The 17883-nt window shown below is 28.1% G+C and overlaps 1 protein-coding gene across 3 annotated transcripts; it reads left to right on the forward strand.

The window, feature by feature from the left end:
- The first annotated feature begins 11239 nt into the window (after nt 1–11239).
- Nucleotides 11240–17687, forward strand: LOC110641912 (uncharacterized). 3 transcript variants are annotated; one of them, XM_021793811.2, is made up of 6 exons: nt 11240–11407; nt 15373–15523; nt 15632–15818; nt 16637–16843; nt 17086–17280; nt 17366–17687. In XM_021793811.2, the coding sequence occupies exons 2-6, from the start codon at nt 15441–15443 to the stop codon at nt 17522–17524; spliced, it is 831 nt and encodes a 276-aa protein (XP_021649503.2). In that variant the 5' UTR covers nt 11240–11407; nt 15373–15440; the 3' UTR covers nt 17525–17687. The 3 variants fall into 3 exon arrangements, with proteins under 3 accessions (XP_021649503.2, XP_021649504.2, XP_021649505.2); XM_021793812.2 differs by lacking the exon at nt 11240–11407 and adding an exon at nt 13495–13514; XM_021793813.2 differs by lacking the exon at nt 11240–11407 and having other exon boundaries at nt 15376–15523; nt 16621–16843.
- Nucleotides 17688–17883: the final 196 nt, after the last annotated feature.

Raw genomic sequence — 17883 nt, forward strand, 5'->3', positions numbered from 1 at the left:
AGGCCTCAAAGGCCCACTGCTTTTGATCTCTGAAACTCTCTAGTACAAATGTATTGATGAACAACTCAACAAATTGTGTCCACTATAGCCCCTCAATGTGAGAAAGCACATAATCTGACATCCGCTATCTAGGCACTGGCCCCCAATACATGCTACACACATTTTATTAATCTCCTATCAGTTAACTGTAGCTCCATCCCTGCCGGTCTGCAAGAGTCTAGAAACCTGTAGGCATCATCCGTAGTGTCATAAGTACCCGGTACCAATTTCTTGAAATTTACAATCTACTTATACAGTTTCACTCTTTGTACTGTGGGCTGTTGCTGTTGTGGATGGTTGACCATATATTATGCCATAATATCAATGGTCCTCTGTAGACTAGCTAAAGTAGCTGTCATTGGATCCATAAGACCTCAGGCCATGAAAAATAATTCCTGAATTGGTGGCTGCTGCTTTTTTACTTGAGCAGCTCTAGGTCTCTTGCCTTGTCTCCTCAGGGTAGGAGCCTCATCTTGTGCCGATACTTCATTTGGCACTTCCTATTCTAACATTGTGGTAGCTCTTCTACTTCTACGTATTTTCCTAAAATTCAGCAGTATTAGCCCACAAAATCCAAAATAGCATGTTAAGCATCCCTACAAACTCATAATCACACATAGGTATATCAGGCAGAAACTAGATGCAAGGATGATAGTGCAAGGACAAACATGGATCCTATACTCCGCATGTGACCTCCTAATAAGACTCTTCTTAAAGCCTTAGACATGTACTTCCCATGAATCTGGAGCCTAAACTCTGATACCAACTTTGTCACGGCCCAAATTCTAGGCCGAACAGACATTAGAACTTCGGTCAGCATAAGGCCTCCGAAGCCGGTAGTAAGCCTAACTATTCTTTAGTCCAACCTTAAAGCCCATATCCAAGCCCATTTTTAAGAAATCAATCGAACAAAGTTCGACTATAAACTGGACTATCCAATAGGGAGTTTTTTAGCTCGTTGAACCAGTGATCATAATATATATATATGGGGAGCTCAGTTCACCCTTATAACGCACAATCAATTAGTTTAATCAAATGAGAGCTTAACTCCCTTATCCAAAATATATGTCTATCCCATTCAACCATATATGCATAACATTAAGTTTACAACCTCAATTAATAATCTTTTATAGCCCCAAATCAATAAAATATTTCTAGCATATGCGGAGTTCAAGAGTTTAAATCAATAACATAACATAAATATAAATACAGTGACTAGTAGACCTGCGAGGAAGAAAGCAAGTAAGTCATAAAGAAAAGCCCCACTGTAGCCTGAAAAAAATGGTGAACAGGAGTAAGCGTTCGGTTCATAGAGTAAGATATTGATTTTACATATAATTTCTATAACTATCTAAGTTCAGTGCATTCTTAAGAATAAAATCCAACATCTTCACACAATCCAAACAAGTCAAGTCATAATCACACCAAAGACAATCTGCCAGCAAGACTAACTCATAACTAGACTTTCTTTTAATATCCAAATGCGGGAGTTAACGAAATTAACTTGAGCCATGCCTACTCTGACTTACCCATAATAAGCATCGAGTCCCAGTGAGTCAAGCTCCAGCCGCGTCTAACCATTCTATCCATATCCATATACACACCAACTCACACACGCAGCTCCATATCGCCATAAAACAATAACCATAGCAATGTCATCAAATACAAATGCAATACAAGGTATGCCTAGCCAATAACTATGTACATATATCTATAAGTGATGCATGAATATGCCTTGAACACATAATAATATTGAAATTATATGTAAAATCAATATCTACTCACAGTACTTCACAAGTCACTGCGGCGGCTAGGTGGAGGAGGAAGGCTGGCCTGGCTCACCTAAACAATTACATTACAAATTGATCAATATTTACTTAAAATAAAACTTTGAAAGAGTCAAAGACAGTTTTGCCGAAAATTCAGCAGAGTTTTCCCTATACTTAGGATGTACTCAACTTATAAAAGGGCTCAAATAACACTTATAAATCATACACCACAATCCATATCCCATCAACATCATATGGCTCCTCCTAGGCCCTCCAAAATAGGCAATACTCACAAAGTTGAAAAATTACGTTTTAGTCTCTAAAACTAACATTTTATAAAAATCATTCAAACAAGCTCTAAAATTTCTAAAATTTTACTCTGCGGCCCTTAATAATATTATAAAGCTAATGCAAAAGTAATTATAATTTTCTAGCTATCCACAAATATTTTATGGATTTTTATTCTAAACTCGGCACTAGATAAATGAAGAAACATAAGGTTCGTGTTTACCTATAACAATTTTGATGCTTGGAACACATCAGTGGCATCTGCAAAAAGTGGGGAGGACTACAATTCCAATCCGATTCTGAAATGACTCCGGTAGCCTTTCTGTTTGACCCAAAATTATATATTCGAGTGCTGGTTGAATTTCCGCAAAACGAAGGTACCTACGTGAAGCCCATACTGCCAAAGGTTAGAATATAATTTTTTACAAAATTAAATAAGCTCTTTTAAAGCCCAAAAAAAAAACTGCAAAGTCCATGGGACCCATCAAATTTTCGGTGTTGGAAAATTTTAAAATTTTTATTGCCGCGAAGCTCTCGTCGAGCGGAGCACGTTGGTATTCTCGAAATTTTCAGGTTTGGGAGAAATTTAGCCCAAAATTCAAAATGAGCTAAAACTTTTTAGGCTAAAATTAGACGATCCCCTCCATAAAAATGTATGATCTTAGTGTCTATAGAAAGCTCTCGAGGAGTAGAAAGTGTTTGGGATAAGACCGGGTCCGATTGGTGGTCGAATTGGCTGAATTTGGCCTTAAAAGTTGAAAAGTCACCTGCACAAAAGAAATGACTTTGGCGCGATTTTTCAGCCACCTGGGACGTCGGTCGGTGGAAGGAAGGCTTAGGGGTGGGGGGGGGGGGGGGGGGTAACCCCAATGACTGGGGAAGGGAGGGATGGTGGCTGGCTGACGAGGGGAGGATAGAGGAGAGAGAAAATGAGAGGAGAAGGAGGCTGGTCGGGTGACGCATAAGGGTGGAGAGAAAGAAGAAAAAGAGAACCGGTTCGATTTGATCCGTCTGATTTATAATACCAAAAATTAAATCTTTACTCAGAAAATTTCAAAAATGAGGCTCAAAAATTTTGAAAAATTTTCAAAAAACTCAGAAAATTTCATTGAGTCCAAATATATTTGTAAATTTGCCACGTGGTCCTTAAATTAATTTCTAAAAATTAATTAAATATATTATTTTTAAGAAAATCAAACCCGATTTTTAAAATTTAGAAAATTTCAAATAAATTTTCATAATATTTAATATAATAAAATATTAATATTTACATATAAAATAATTATTAAAAAATTAAGAGTGTTACAAAAATATATATTTTAAAGTGTTAAATTGTTATTTACATTTATTTTATTATCTAAAAATATTTATTGACTATAAACGGTTTTTTAATTTCTTTTTGTAAATAAAATATAAATTTTTTTAAATGATTTTAAGATTTGACTACAATTACTCTCAACCTTAAAATTTAGAATATATAATTTAAAATTAAAATATTTAAATGTAATTATCAATTAAAAAATTTTTTGACTTTTTGTTTCTAATAGGCCTTTTGGAAAATAGGATTTTACTTTTATTATTTCAAAGGATTAAAATTATCATTAAATTATATTTTCTTTATCTGAAAATGTAAATTTAAAATAAGGAAAAATTAGTTATTTCTGTCATTCTATTTTCAAAATCAACCTGTATTGGAGATAAAATAAGATATTATCGATTAATATGATATAATAATGCCGAAAATTAAATATTATATAAAAAAGTGCTAACTTAGTAAAAAAAATAGTGAAAGAAAAATGAAAAACTTTGAATAATATAAAGAAAAAATAGATTTAAAAAATATATAATTTTTAAATATTAAAATAAAATTATTTTCAAACAAAGTTAAAGGATGAAAAATAATTTATAAAACTCTAATTAATTTGAAATTAAGGTTTTGTTTATTTTACTAAAAATATTTTCATATAATATATTTTTTACATTTTATAATATTTCAAAAGTCAAAGAAAATGAGTTATAAAAAATATTTTTCTAGTCAAAGAGAAAATTAAGTCAATTTTTATTTTCTAAATTTTGTTAATCATATTAAAATACAGAAATACTTATGCATATATGATATTATCATATACCATTAATTTAACATTGCGACCAAATAATAAAACATATTTTAATAAAATATATTCTTTTAGAAAATATATTTCATATTTAGGCTTCGTTTATTTTGCAGAAAATAATTTATATATAGAAAATATTTTTTTAAAAAACTATTTTTATGGAAAATTTTTTTTGTTGTTTTGTTATAATATTAAATTAATGATATGTATTTATGTCATGTGCATATAAATGCTTATAAATTTTAATAATATTATCAAAATTTAAAAAATAAAAAATAATTTCCTCTTTTGGCATCATTTTTCTGAATGCTTCAAACACTATAAAATAGAAAAAATATATATTTTTTAAAAAATAAATGAAGCCTAAAATATTTTTAATATAAAAATTATTTTTTGCAAAACAAATTAAGTCAAAAGCTTAATTTTTATTGTTGTTGTTATATCAAACCTACGCACTTATAAGTTTGTTCTTATTTATTTATTTTTATTTTCCCAAACTATAAAACAATAACCTCGAAGAAGCTAGTTTCAAATTTAATGGCACAAAGATTAAATTAAGTTGAATAACTACGATAGAGTTTTGAAATTAAGGCTTTGTTTGGTTTACGGAAAATATTTTTTAAAAAATTATTCTTCGTATTTTCTGGTGGTTGGGACACTAAGAAAAATTAGTTAATAAAAAATATTTTTCTAGTCAAAAAAAAAATTAAGTCTTTTTTTAAGAAAAATAATTTCTCTTTTTTAAAAGATGAAATCATTTTTTATTTTCTAAATTTTAATAATCTTATTAAAATGTCAATATTATTATATATACATGAAATAAATATATAATATTAATTTAATATTATAATTAAATAAATAAAAATATTTTAATAAAAATATTTTAATAAAAATATTTTTTATGAAATATATTTTCTATATATAAATTATTTTTTATAAAAAAAATGAAGTGGATAATTGATGGTGAGGTTTGAAGCAACAAGCCAACGAAACTAGTATTTGATGTTTGATGGACGATTAATTGAGGTTTTGCCACCCTCTAACGTACTGTTAAAGGGTTGAAATAATAATTATCATTTGTTAAGAAGTTGTTGAAGCTCTTTTGCTTGCTAAGCAAAACACAAGCTTTGATTAACAAATACCAAATAATGAATGGGATGGGTTTAATTCAAGTGTGTGAAACTTATCCTAAAAATATTTAAGAAAATATATTCATAAAAATATTTTTTATTATTTAATTATAATATTAAATTGATGATATATATTTTTATATCGTATATGTATAAGTATTTTTATATTTTAATAAGATTAATTTTTTTATCAACGTGCATTGCACAATATTATAGTCATTATATAGACTCGTGACTTAATATGCAATCACACCGACAAAAATGGAAAATGCTCCATTATAACCTCAATTAAACTAAACCATACTAAAATTAATCAACATCCATAAGTTGAACAACTCTCAACTATGATTCCATATAACGATTAAATTTCATGTTTTTGCATGTATTACTTACATATTTTTTTTTATATATAGTTTTATTACGGTTTATTATAAATTAATTTTATTTTTTATTTATTAATTTTTTACTTTATTTAATTATTTCTTATAAAAATTTTATCTAATTGAAGTTAAGTATAGATAGGATTAAAAATTTTAAATTTATATGAATTCTATAATTAAAAATTTTAAATTTATACTATATTAATTATAATTATAATTTTAAATTTTAGATAATAAAAATATAATTATAATTAATTTAAAAAATAAAGAGTATTTTTGATAAAGCAAATATTCTTTTTTTTTTCATATTTATATATGGTATAGATATAAAAGTATAAATTATCAAAATTAAGAAAATAATTCATCTTTCTTTTAGAAAGAAAGATGACTTAATTTTTATTTAGTCCGGAAAATATTTTTTACGGACTTATTTTTTGATATACACTAAAAAACATAAAAAAATATTTTTCATATGGAGCCTTAAATATTAAAAAAATAAATAAGATAGGAGTTCACTTGATAAAAATTATGGACTGAAAAATTAAAAGGTTTTAAAAGTTTTGTAAAAATTAAAAAAAAAAAATATTGCTCGATTATTATGATTTTCCTAAATAAAATTTAAAAGTTTCAAATTAATTTAATAGTATTAAAATTATTTTTAGAGTTGTGACTTGTGAATGAGGTAGTATTGATATTTTATCTTTTGTTTGTTGGCTTGTTGGGTTGGATTCTGTACTAACCCAAACATGGCGATGAAGCTCTGAAGTTGGTTTTTGTCATGTCAGCCCATATATGGAACCTATAAGCAATGAAGACCCAACTTTTAGATCTGCAGCCTAATCCAGTGAACATGAAAATATACAATAATAGTACTGTAACTGGCAGTTAGGGGCCAAATTAGAAATTCATTAATATTTAGGGTAAAAATAAATATTAAAAAAATTAAATGAAATTTTGTTAAAAATATGGAAACTAAAATAAAAATAAAAATAAAAAATAATAAGAAATCAAAGTTAAACGATATAAAAAATATGAATAAAATGTTTTTTATGAATAAGATTAATTAGACATAAATCACTACGCTAAAAGGTCAGTAACAAAATTTGAATCTAAAACCTCTCACGCTGAACGACTGTTTCTTACACTATAAAAAGAAAAAAAAAAAAAAGATTAGCAAATTGATTCAATCGGTTGCTAATCTATTAAAATTAATTACCAATTAATTTAGTAACTGATTTAGTCGGTTGCAATGAGTCTAATTGTAAATAGTAATTAATAATAAAATCGACTGCTAAATTAATTAAACTTAAAAAAAAAACTTTTAATAAAAGATTATTAGTTGCTAATAGCAACCGAAATCGATTGCTAACAATAACCGAAACATAATCAGTTGTAAAAAATTTAGTATCTTTAATTTTTTAATTTTATAATTATTTTATAAATCGATTTGCAACTAATTTAGCAATCAACTTTTTTAAAACAAATTATAAAAAAATTAATTTTCCAAATGAGAAATAAAAAAATTCAAATAAATAAATTGTTCAAAAATTACTAAAATAATTAATTATTAATGAAAATTAGTACTAAAAATTAATATAAAAATATTGTAAAAAAATACTAATAATAACTATTATAAAAAATATTAAGAAAAAAATTAAACATAAAAACATATTTATAAGACAAATTACTAACAAAAATTACCATATGTACATTATAACAAAAAATTACTAAAAATTAATGCTACAAATAATTTACTAACAAAAAATATTTATACAAAAAATTTTATTTTATGTCAAAGAAAAATAAATTAAATAAAAAATATGATAAAGAAAAAGAAGATGAATGAGAAAAAAGATGAGAACAAATAATTAAAAAATAAATGAGAGAAAAAAAGATAACGAAAAAAAATAGATAAGAAAGGAAAAAAAATAATGAAAAGAAAAATAAATGAGAAAAAAATGATGAAGAGGAAAATAGATGAAAAAAAAGATGATGAAGAATAAAATATATGAAAAGTAAAAAGATGAAGAAAATATATGAAAAAAAAAATAATAAAGAAAATGAGAGAAAATAGAAAAAATGGAGAAAAAATGAGTAATGGGGAAAGAGAATGAGTAATAGTTTATATAAGCGAATTAGTAACCGATTATTGTTGATTGTTAATTTTTTTGAAAAATTTTGAGGAGAAAATTTTACAACTAATTCACAATTGATTGCAAAATTAGTTATTAATAGTAAATGGTTTCAATTAGTTATAGAAATCGGTTGCTAATAGCAACCGATTTCTATCGATTTTAAAAATCAGTTGCTAATACAAATCGATTGCAAATTAAAAAAAAAAAGAAAATAAAAAATTGGACAAAAATTTTTAGAGGAAAAAAAATCAATTCTATAGGTTACAAAAAATTGTTGCTGTTAATAGTCGATTCGCAAATTGATTGCAAATCGAAAAAAAAAATTATGTAAGAATTTTTGGGAGAAAAAATTGATTGCAAATTGATTGCTGTCAGCAATCGACTAGCAAATTGATTGCAAATTAAAAAAGGAAAAATAAAATTTGGCAGAAATTTTTGAGAAAAAAAATTTAGTAATCGATTTACAATTAATTGTAAAAATCGGTTGTTATTAGCAACCGACAAAGAATAGGTTATAAATAGCGATCGATTGCAAATTGATTGTTAATTTTTGTAATCGATTGCTAACTTTAGAATCAATTAAAATAATTTTTTAATTTAGTAACAGTTCTCTATATCAATTGCTATTAGCTACTAATTTAAAAATCAGTTGCTATTAACAACAAATTTTAGCAATCGATTACTAATTGATTACTAATAACAACCAATTTTAAAAATGGCTACTAATCGTATATTTAAGGTTTTGTTAATATCGATTAGCAACCAATTATAAATCGGTTGCTAAATTTTTTTAAAAATAACTATTTTACGAACAAAAAAAAAATTACAAATCGATTGTAAAATTAATTGCTAATAGCAATTAATTTCAATCAATCATAATAATTAATTACAAAACTGATTTTTTTTCGTAGTGTTATCATCTAAATCAACCTTTTAAGGGTTAACTAATATTAGATTTTAATAGAACAATAGTTGATGTCTTGCATCTAAATTTCTATCATAAATTTTGAAAATTATCAATTAACTCTAAACTTTAAAAGGAGTTGATTTTATACTCTACCGCTTGTTGCATTATTAAATGAGATAATGTCATGTCACGTAGGACACTAGCTTAGCGCCATGTCAACTAGAGATAATTGTCCAAAAAACTTGAATTTTTCAAAATTTTGTAATTCTACCCCAAATTTTAAAAATTACTAATTAAACCCTAAACTTTGAAAGAAGTTACAATTGCACTCTATTGTTTGTTGCATCGTTAAAAGGGGTAACAACATGCTATGTAGGACACTAGCTCAGTTCCATGTTAACCACTACTAATTGATTTCTTAACCCTTAAGTTGTCCATTAAATATCGATGGATATTTGCAGTAACCTCTATAGATTTTTCCATATATGGTTACTATATTAACATCTTGAAATGGCAAAAACTAGCTAAAAAGAACATAGAGAATAACACCACGGGACCAGAGATCTACTTTAGCACCACTGTTTCTCCCATGGAGCGGGTTGAGTGATCATTTATGTGCCTTTCTACCATCGTTTCCACTATGGCGTGGTTGACGTGGCATTAAGTTGACGTCCTACATGGCACTCCTTTACCACTTTAATGATGTAACAAATGGTATGGTGAAATTGTAACTCCTTTCAAAGTTTAGTATTTAATTGGTAATAAAAAATTAGGTAGAATTATAAAAATTTAAAAAGTTTAAGTTTGTTTGCGCAATTATTCCTGACGTGGTATTGAGTTGGCATCCTACGTGGCACATTATTACCTTTTTTTAATGTAGTATGGTACAATTGTAATTCCTTTTAAATTTTAGGATTTAATTGATAATTTTTAAAATTTGGATAGAATTACCAAACATTTAAAAGTTTTGTTTTTTTTAATTATCTCAATTTTAAAATAGATTAATAAATTAATAATAAATGTACTATTTATTTATATTTTAAAATTTTCAATAGATATATGTAAGGTTTGCATATAACTCGTCAAAATTACTAAATAATTAATTAAAATGTAATGACATTAAATAATCATTATTACTATAAATTCATTGAAAAGAATAAATAACTTTATATATAATATATAAATTTTCACATAATATAAAGATAAACATCCTTATTAATAATTTTATAATTTAATCATTATTTTAATCCATAAATTATTAAATGTTTTATAAATAAATAATTATAATAATTAATTATAAAAAATTTATCCTTATATTTTAATGAAACTAATTATTTATCTTTTATTTTGAGAAATACATTAATTAGACTATGTATTTTTTTCACATATTATTTAATTTTTCATTTGGTTTAAATTAAATTTTTATGTTAATAAATATATTTAAAGTAAAAAGAAATTATTTTAATAGTAAAAAAATAGTTAAGATTTAAAAATAGATTAATTATATTTATACTATTCAAATTTTAAGAATTGAATAAGTCAAATTTATTTTTAAAATGATTGAAAAGATTAAAAGATAGTAAAATAAGATGTATAAATTAATTAATATATATTTTAAAATAGATGAATTTGTAGTTGGTATATAAATAGAAAAATTAAATAATAGTTTTTTTAATTTCCTTAGAAAGGAAACGATAAATAGACGATATATCCCCCGAGATATTAACCTACTGAAAACTCAAATCTCTTGGTGGGCCCACTCCGCATTTGCAATGAACAAAGCAATTGCATCACAGCTGCCTAGTGCGGAAGAAATCCAATTCAATTGAATTATTAAAATGAATTAATTAAATTATTATATTTTAAAAATTAAATAAAATAAAAATAAATAAAAAATTAAATTAAATCAAATCAGTTTAATTTAAATTAATTAATTTTTAAATTTTAATAAATTTTTTAATTTTAAATTATTTAATTTAATTTTAACTTTAATTTAAATTTAATAATTATTAATCAATAAAATTAAATAATTTATTTTATAAAATAACATATAATTTATAAATTTTTATAAAAATAATTTATTTTAAAAATTAATAAATAATTTAATTAAATTTAATTTAATACAATTAATTTTTTCTCTTTAAAATTAAATCAAATTAAATAAATTAAAAATTTTAAAATATAAAATCGAATCCAAATAAATTATTTTAAAAATTAAATTAAATTATTAAATTAAAATAATTTACCTTATTTTATTCATTCATATCAAATAATATTCACCTATATAATTACTTTTTTTTTAATTTTTAATTTAACCTTAAAAAATATATTTATATTTATGTTACTTTAATAAATTAAAATTTTTAAAATATAAAATTAAATTAAAATAAATTATTCTAAAAATTAAACTAAAATTTTGAATTAAAACGATTCATTCATCTTTATTTATTCGTTGATAACAAATGGTGCTCACCCTCACAGTTGCCTGTCTCTTATTTTATTTCTTTTTTTTTTTTTTAATGTAATCTTAAAAAATGTATTTATATTTCTGCCGTTCTGCATTTCTTCTCTTCTCTAGGCCCTGAATTTACTGGAGAGTTTCTGGGTACTGATTTCCTACAGAAAAGACAAGCTACATCGTCACGGTGAGTTTTAAGAATTGGAAGAATAGCTGAATCCTACATCGTTTTTCTCTTTTCGTTTTGGTTCTAAAAACTTCGTGCTGTTACTACCTTAAACCCTAGAATCTTTGTTTTCGTGTGGCTTTTTTTGTTCTAGAATTTTCAGTGTTTAATGGTTGCGGTGGTTAAAATTGGCTTAATTTTGATGATCTGAAGCTTATTGGATATATTGACCTGGTTTATTGATTGTGGAATTATGGTAGTGTTTACTATGCTTGAGCAAACGAGGGAATTGGGATCCTGAATTTGGACTTTGAAGTTACCTTCTCGTGTTTTATTTTTTTGGTGGGTTTCTTATTGCTGCTCAAAGAATCAAAATTCAGAGTCAGATTGGATGTGAGGGCTGGTTTTGGTTTCTGTTGGATTAGCTAGCGCTAAAGGAAGCTTCATTTATGTTTGAACTATCTAATATTCTGTATACTCTCGTTGGTATAACTTTCACTGGTTGTCATGAGAAGTGATTATGGTCTTGAGGACTACAGCTGAAATAGATGAAAGTGTTCTTTGTGTGTGTGTGTGTGACTGTTGTGTGTCTAAGCCTTTTTCCTATACCACTTTTAGTTCCCGCACCTCACTAATCAAGACACTCTGCCACCCTTTCAGTGATTGTTTCAAGCGCAAAAGAGTTGCTAAAATATTTTTGCAGACTATCACACTTCTTTACAATGTCCTTACCAATAGCTTCTAAACGTCCTCTTTCTTCATTGTTTTTCTTAAAGAAGGCAATTTTACTAAATCTTAACTAGCAATCCTCCCAGGATAATTTTCTTACTCTGAATAAGTAATCTCTCCTGCAACCCATGTTCCCTGGTACATTCTCATCTTGATTGGAAGCCAAAATACTGCTTCCTACTGAAGCGATGTGAAAGAGTCTCACATTTGTTCCCACTTGCTGGGACCATCTTCCCACACATTATCCAAGACAAGCAGAAATCTTTCCCCCTTAATTAACTTTTGGGCTTGTTGCATTATAGCTTCAAATTCAACAAAAAATGACTACTAGTTACAAAATTAATAGGGTGAAATTAACTTTTGGGCTTGTTGCATTATTACAAAATTAACTATTAGTTAATAGGGTGAAATTTTACAAAATTAACTATTAATAAATCATAATTTTTAATTTTTTAAATTGTATCTAATTTTACAAAATAACTGTTAAATTGTATTTATGTTATGTTCTATATCCTTAAAATGTAAGGATGATTTTGTAATTTACAAAAATATAAGAATCTTAAAGTAATTAATTTATACTTTAATAACGATAACTATTTACAAACTAATCCTTATATTTTTACTAATTACAAAGATATAAGAGTTTATTTGTAATAGTTCTAATATTTAGGTATTATTTTGTAAAATATATGGATATTTTTTAATTAACAAAAAATTTTAAGGACTTTAATGTAATTAATCTATATTTTAATAATTATAATTTAGAGGGACTATTTGTAGGTTTTGCTAAACTTTAAGAATTAAATTGTTTATGATAGAAAATATAATAAATGACATTTGAGTCATTTTTGTTAATATTAACAGTAACTTAACCGTGATTCTAACGGCAAGTTAAGGACTAAATAGATGGGTATTAAAATACATGAATTAATTTGTAAATTTTTTTAAATTTCATGATTAAATTATAATTATTTTAAAAATATATAAGAAAGAAGAAAGAAAAAAGAAAAATTTACGATAAAATACCAAGAAATGCACTTCCCATTTGCAATTAGCAGTTTCTCTCTCCCCCCTCCAATTTTTTACCACGTTATTTTATTTTTCATTTGTATATTCTTTAATCTTTGCTATCTCCAAACCCAAAATAAGAGTCATAATAAAAGAAAAAAAAAAAAAAAGAAGATGAAGAAGAAGAAGAGGTAGATTCGATCTCTTGACCCTCAATTCTCTGCATATTTCTTGGATACAAGGTAGACTTAGCGAGAGATTGAGCCACAAATCTTCGTCATAAAGAGAAGCTTGCATCTTTCTTCTCTTGGTCACAAGTACAAATTACTGATTCCTCTAGTGTCTGCTTAATGAAACGTCTCTCTTCTTGTTTTTCAGTTTAGCTAAGCAGGTCCCATTTCTTTTACTGCTCCTATTTATAATCCAAGCCCTGGAATTCTTCAATTTTTATTACTTATTCTGTGAATCTGTGTTTGCTGGGAATTTGTTATTTCATTGCTTATTATGGTCGAATTTTCATTGCTTTGTTAGCTAATGAGGGAATTGGGCTTGTCAATTGGATTGTAAAGTTGCTTCTTGATTTTCTAAGGATTGAAATTGGGAAAGAGATTGGAAATGAGGGCTGTGCTTTATAAATTGTTATGATTGGTGCTAGGTGCTAGCCTTTGAATTTCCTGTAAGCTTCATTTATAGTTGGAACTTTCTGAAGTTTTGTTTTCCAATTTCGGAATACTTTTTTGCTTGTATGGGTAGTAGCTCTTTTTTTGCTATTCAAGTTGCTTAGGCATTTGTTAGAGACTGCGCCTATTATAGATAAACATGCTTTGTCTTTTATAAAGGGAATTAGGGCCAGAAACGCATGTTGAATGAAGCAGATAATCCAATAGGGAGGTAACTGGTTGTAAATATAAATGTATCTCTAGATTATGAAGGGCTAAGAAAAGGTTCATTTGTTTAAAAAGTGAGTCATGTTTGTGAGAATGCTTTTTCTAGTATTTGGTAACCTGGAAAAAACTTGCGAAGTCAAGCAAAACTATCTTGTTGGAAAAGCTTGATTTATTCATGCTGGTTTCTTATTGCTGCTCAAAGAATCAAAATTCAGAGTCAGATTGGTAGTGGTTTTGGTTTTTGTCGGATTAGCTAGCGCTACGGGAAGCTTCATTTATGTTTGAAACTATCTAAAGTTTTGTCTATTGGAAGTGATTATTGTCTAGAGGGCTAAAGCTGAAATAAATGAAAGTGTTCTTTGTTTATGTGTGTGTCTGAGCCTTTTTCACATGTCCCTTCTAGTTCCCACACCTCACTATTCTAGACACTCTGCCACCCTTTCGGTGATTGTTTCAAGCACAAAAGAGTTGCTAGGTTTTTTGCAAACTTCTTTACAATGTCCCTACCAATAGCTTCTAAACATCCTCTCTCTTCATTGTTTTTCTGAAAGAAGGCATTTTTACTAAATATTAACCAACAATCCTCCCGGGATAATTTTCTTACTTTGAATAAATAACCTCTCCTGCAACCCATGTTCCCTGGTGCATTCTCATCTTTACTGGAAGCCAAAATACTGCTTCCTACTGAGGCAGAAGTGAGAGAGTCTCTTATTTGTTCCCACTTACTGGGACCATCTTCCCACACATTATCCAAGACAAGCAGAAATCTTTTCCCCTTAATTAACTTTTGGGCTTGTTGCATTATAGCTTCAAATTCAACAAAAAATGAAGCAGCATCAGTAAGAATTTCTAGGATTGCTTTGGCCATCTTAATCTCATCAAAGGGCTTCAAGACAGAAACCCATATTCTGTTCTCAAAATTCATACCTTCTCTCTGTTATTGTAGACTAGTTTGTCTAACGTAGTTCTTCCCAATCCCCCAATACCTTCAATAGAAACTACCTGCAGGTTTAATCGATTACTACTCTTACTCATCAACATTTTTTTTCTTACTTGCATTTTGTTCTGGTTTCTACCTTTAACCTCAGCTACATCAATGGTAGAGTTGACTACAAGAGGTTTAACTTGTTCACTGCCCTTAGTTAAATCAAAATTATACTTCTTTCTCTCCTTAGCAATGTCATCTAGCCTTGCATTTAGTTTCTTTATCTCACAAGCAATGTCATAGCAGCTACCAATTTCAGTACAAGCAAAGCAAAGCAAGATAATAATAATAAGAATGCTGAAAATATATTTTAGTTGTTTATCAACTTTATGAGTTCTTCAACTACTGACTGTAGCTGCTAATATGCCTTTTCTCAGCTGAAATGTCATCTGATGGTCCAAACCAAACTGTTGAATAGGATTTTTGCGTAAAATTAACAGAGAGTATGTGCATAGCATTGTTTCTATGGCAAGCTCATCCTCGTTACCCATTCCTCTTGCTACTCAACAGAGATGAGTACCACAGCCGGTAAGCGAGTTATGTGGGCTTGTTCAGCTTTTTGTATCTGTGTTTCATTCATTCATGGGGCAATAAGTTGAGTAATTGTGGGCTTGTTCTTGTTTTTGATCTTTGAAGGCCAACCAAGCCCCTGACTTGGTGGGGAAGTGAAGACCAGATCCTGGGTGGGAGAGATGAGCAGGCAGGTGGGACATGGTTGGCTTGCACTAGAGATGGTAAGATTGCTTTTATCACTAATTTCAGGGAACTTAAATCTACCCCTAGAGCCAATAGCAGAGGAGACCTTCCTGTTCATTTCTTGGAGGTAATTCTTTTTTATTACCTGCTTGTTTTCTTGGAAGTCTATGTCAATGGCTCTATTGGATTTTGTTTTGGATGTTCCAAATGTCCTTTGCTTTTCATAGTCAGTTAGTTGTGGGATCATCTGTGGTTCTAATACTTGTCGATTCCTTTTTTGCATTCACACTTTAATTTGCGAATGGGCATACATTATCAAAAAAATAGTGTGGAGGGATATGATTTAGTTTACACATTTGAGGTTATGAGGAGTTTTATGTTGGAAAAACGATTTTGTTTGGCCAGATTTGTGAAATCAAGAAAAGGAAAAGAAATAAGGTCTGGTTCACTTTTATAATAAATAGTTTTTATCGGATTATACATATTAGGCACTGGAAATGCATGCACATAATTGTAATCATTAACTAGATCTCTTAAGTCACTAAATAATTCTTTAAGCAAAAAGAGTATCATAAGCTTTAATTCCCAGTTATTCTCTTGTATACAAATAGATTTAATTCAAACATAGAAATAGTATACATGGGTTTTCAGCACCCTCTGATTCTGTTTTGATGGCTATTTAGCCCTTTATTTGATGTTAAAATGCGTTTCCTTTACTTTGGTTTGATAAAAATCCTACTCATTTCATCTTTCAATGCCTTTCTCTAGCACCCTCAAAATCTGCATATGAGTTGTGATGATTATAGAATAGAAGTGAATTTATAACACCATCTTCGAATCATGAAATGTGTGCTCTAGGTTTTTCATTTCAGAAAAAGTCCAACAGGTCTAGTAAGACCTATTTCTTTTGATATCCTTCATGGTGACAGAACTCTATGGTTACAGAGCAACAAGAATCCTAAGGAGTTTGCCGAGGATCTTGCAAAAGAGGCAGAAAAGTATAGTGGATTTAACCTAATACTAACTGATATCTGTTCCAAATCCATGGTTTATGTAACCAATAGACCAAAAGCAGAAAACAATTTTATCACAGATGTTGCACCTGGAATGCATGTGTTATCAAATGCAAGCCTAGACTCCCCATGGCCTAAGGTAAGATGGTGCATGATACTAAATACATTTCTGTTAATCTGGCTTCTCAAAATTTTATTTCTTTTCTATCACAGATGTCTTCTATGTCTGTCAATATGATTTTTGGTTAAAAAAATGACAATATTCTCTAATATTTGTATCTTGTCATTTGAGCATCTGAGTTTTTATTAAAATTGGGAAGGTGAATATCGATTGTGAGCAGTGTGCATCTCTTGTTTAAAGTAATGTATATTTTTTTGCAGGCTCAACGATTGGGCCATAATTTTAAAGATTTGTTAGATAAATATGGTGAAAGAGAGCTTCCTGTGAAAGAGATGGTTGAAATACTAATGACAAACACTGTTAAAGACGTTGATGAGAGCATGTTACCGAAAATTTATCCTGCTGAGTTTGAATACCAGTTGAGTTCCATATTTGTTGAGACAGACACTCCATTGGTAAAATCTTTTCTTTGTTGATTTTTTCTTCCCAACCTACACCCACATCCAGCATAGAGGTCTTAAGAATTTCTTGGTTATGTAGGGACACTATGGAACCAGAAGCACTTCCGTGTTGTCCATAAAATCAAGTGGGGAGGTTAACTTCTATGAAAGGTTTCTTGAGAATGAAAAGTGGCAAGAGCACACAGAGAGTTTCCAAATAGAGAAGATAGAGCACATGGAAAAAATTAGCTCTGCTTAATCATCCCTCTGAGTTTTGAGAAAGCAAGTGCCCTGTTCATCTAATCTACGAGTTCAGATGAAAAATATTGCAAGTTGATGTTTTTGCCTTTTTTCTTTTTCCTGAAAATTATGTATATCCAAAATAGACCATGCTCCAAATAAAGGAAATAAGCTTTTGTTTATTCTTTCACTTTCTCTCATTGTTGACAACAACAAAATGGATTGGACCTTTTAGAAAGAAGGGCTTAATCTCAATGTTGAAAATTGGGAAATTAGTGCCTACTTTTGGTTGTCTGGACATTTTGTGAGCAACATGTATATGCATAATTGCATGTTGGTTAAAAGGAAAGAATCGAATTGTCTTTTGGATATGATTCT

Source organism: Hevea brasiliensis, chromosome 18 (assembly GCF_030052815.1).
Source record: "Hevea brasiliensis isolate MT/VB/25A 57/8 chromosome 18, ASM3005281v1, whole genome shotgun sequence".
NCBI classification, from domain to species: domain Eukaryota; kingdom Viridiplantae; phylum Streptophyta; class Magnoliopsida; order Malpighiales; family Euphorbiaceae; genus Hevea; species Hevea brasiliensis.

Bases quoted from the DNA above. Each gene is read 5' to 3' on its own strand.
- LOC110641912 (XM_021793811.2), top strand. From the start codon at position 15,441: ATGTGCATAGCATTGTTTCTATGGCAAGCTCATCCTCGTTACCCATTC. The intron at 16,844-17,085 runs GTAAGATGGTGC...ATTTTTTTGCAG, and splicing joins TAGACTCCCCATGGCCTAAG to GCTCAACGATTGGGCCATAA. The intron at 17,281-17,365 runs GTAAAATCTTTT...TTGGTTATGTAG, and splicing joins TTGAGACAGACACTCCATTG to GGACACTATGGAACCAGAAG.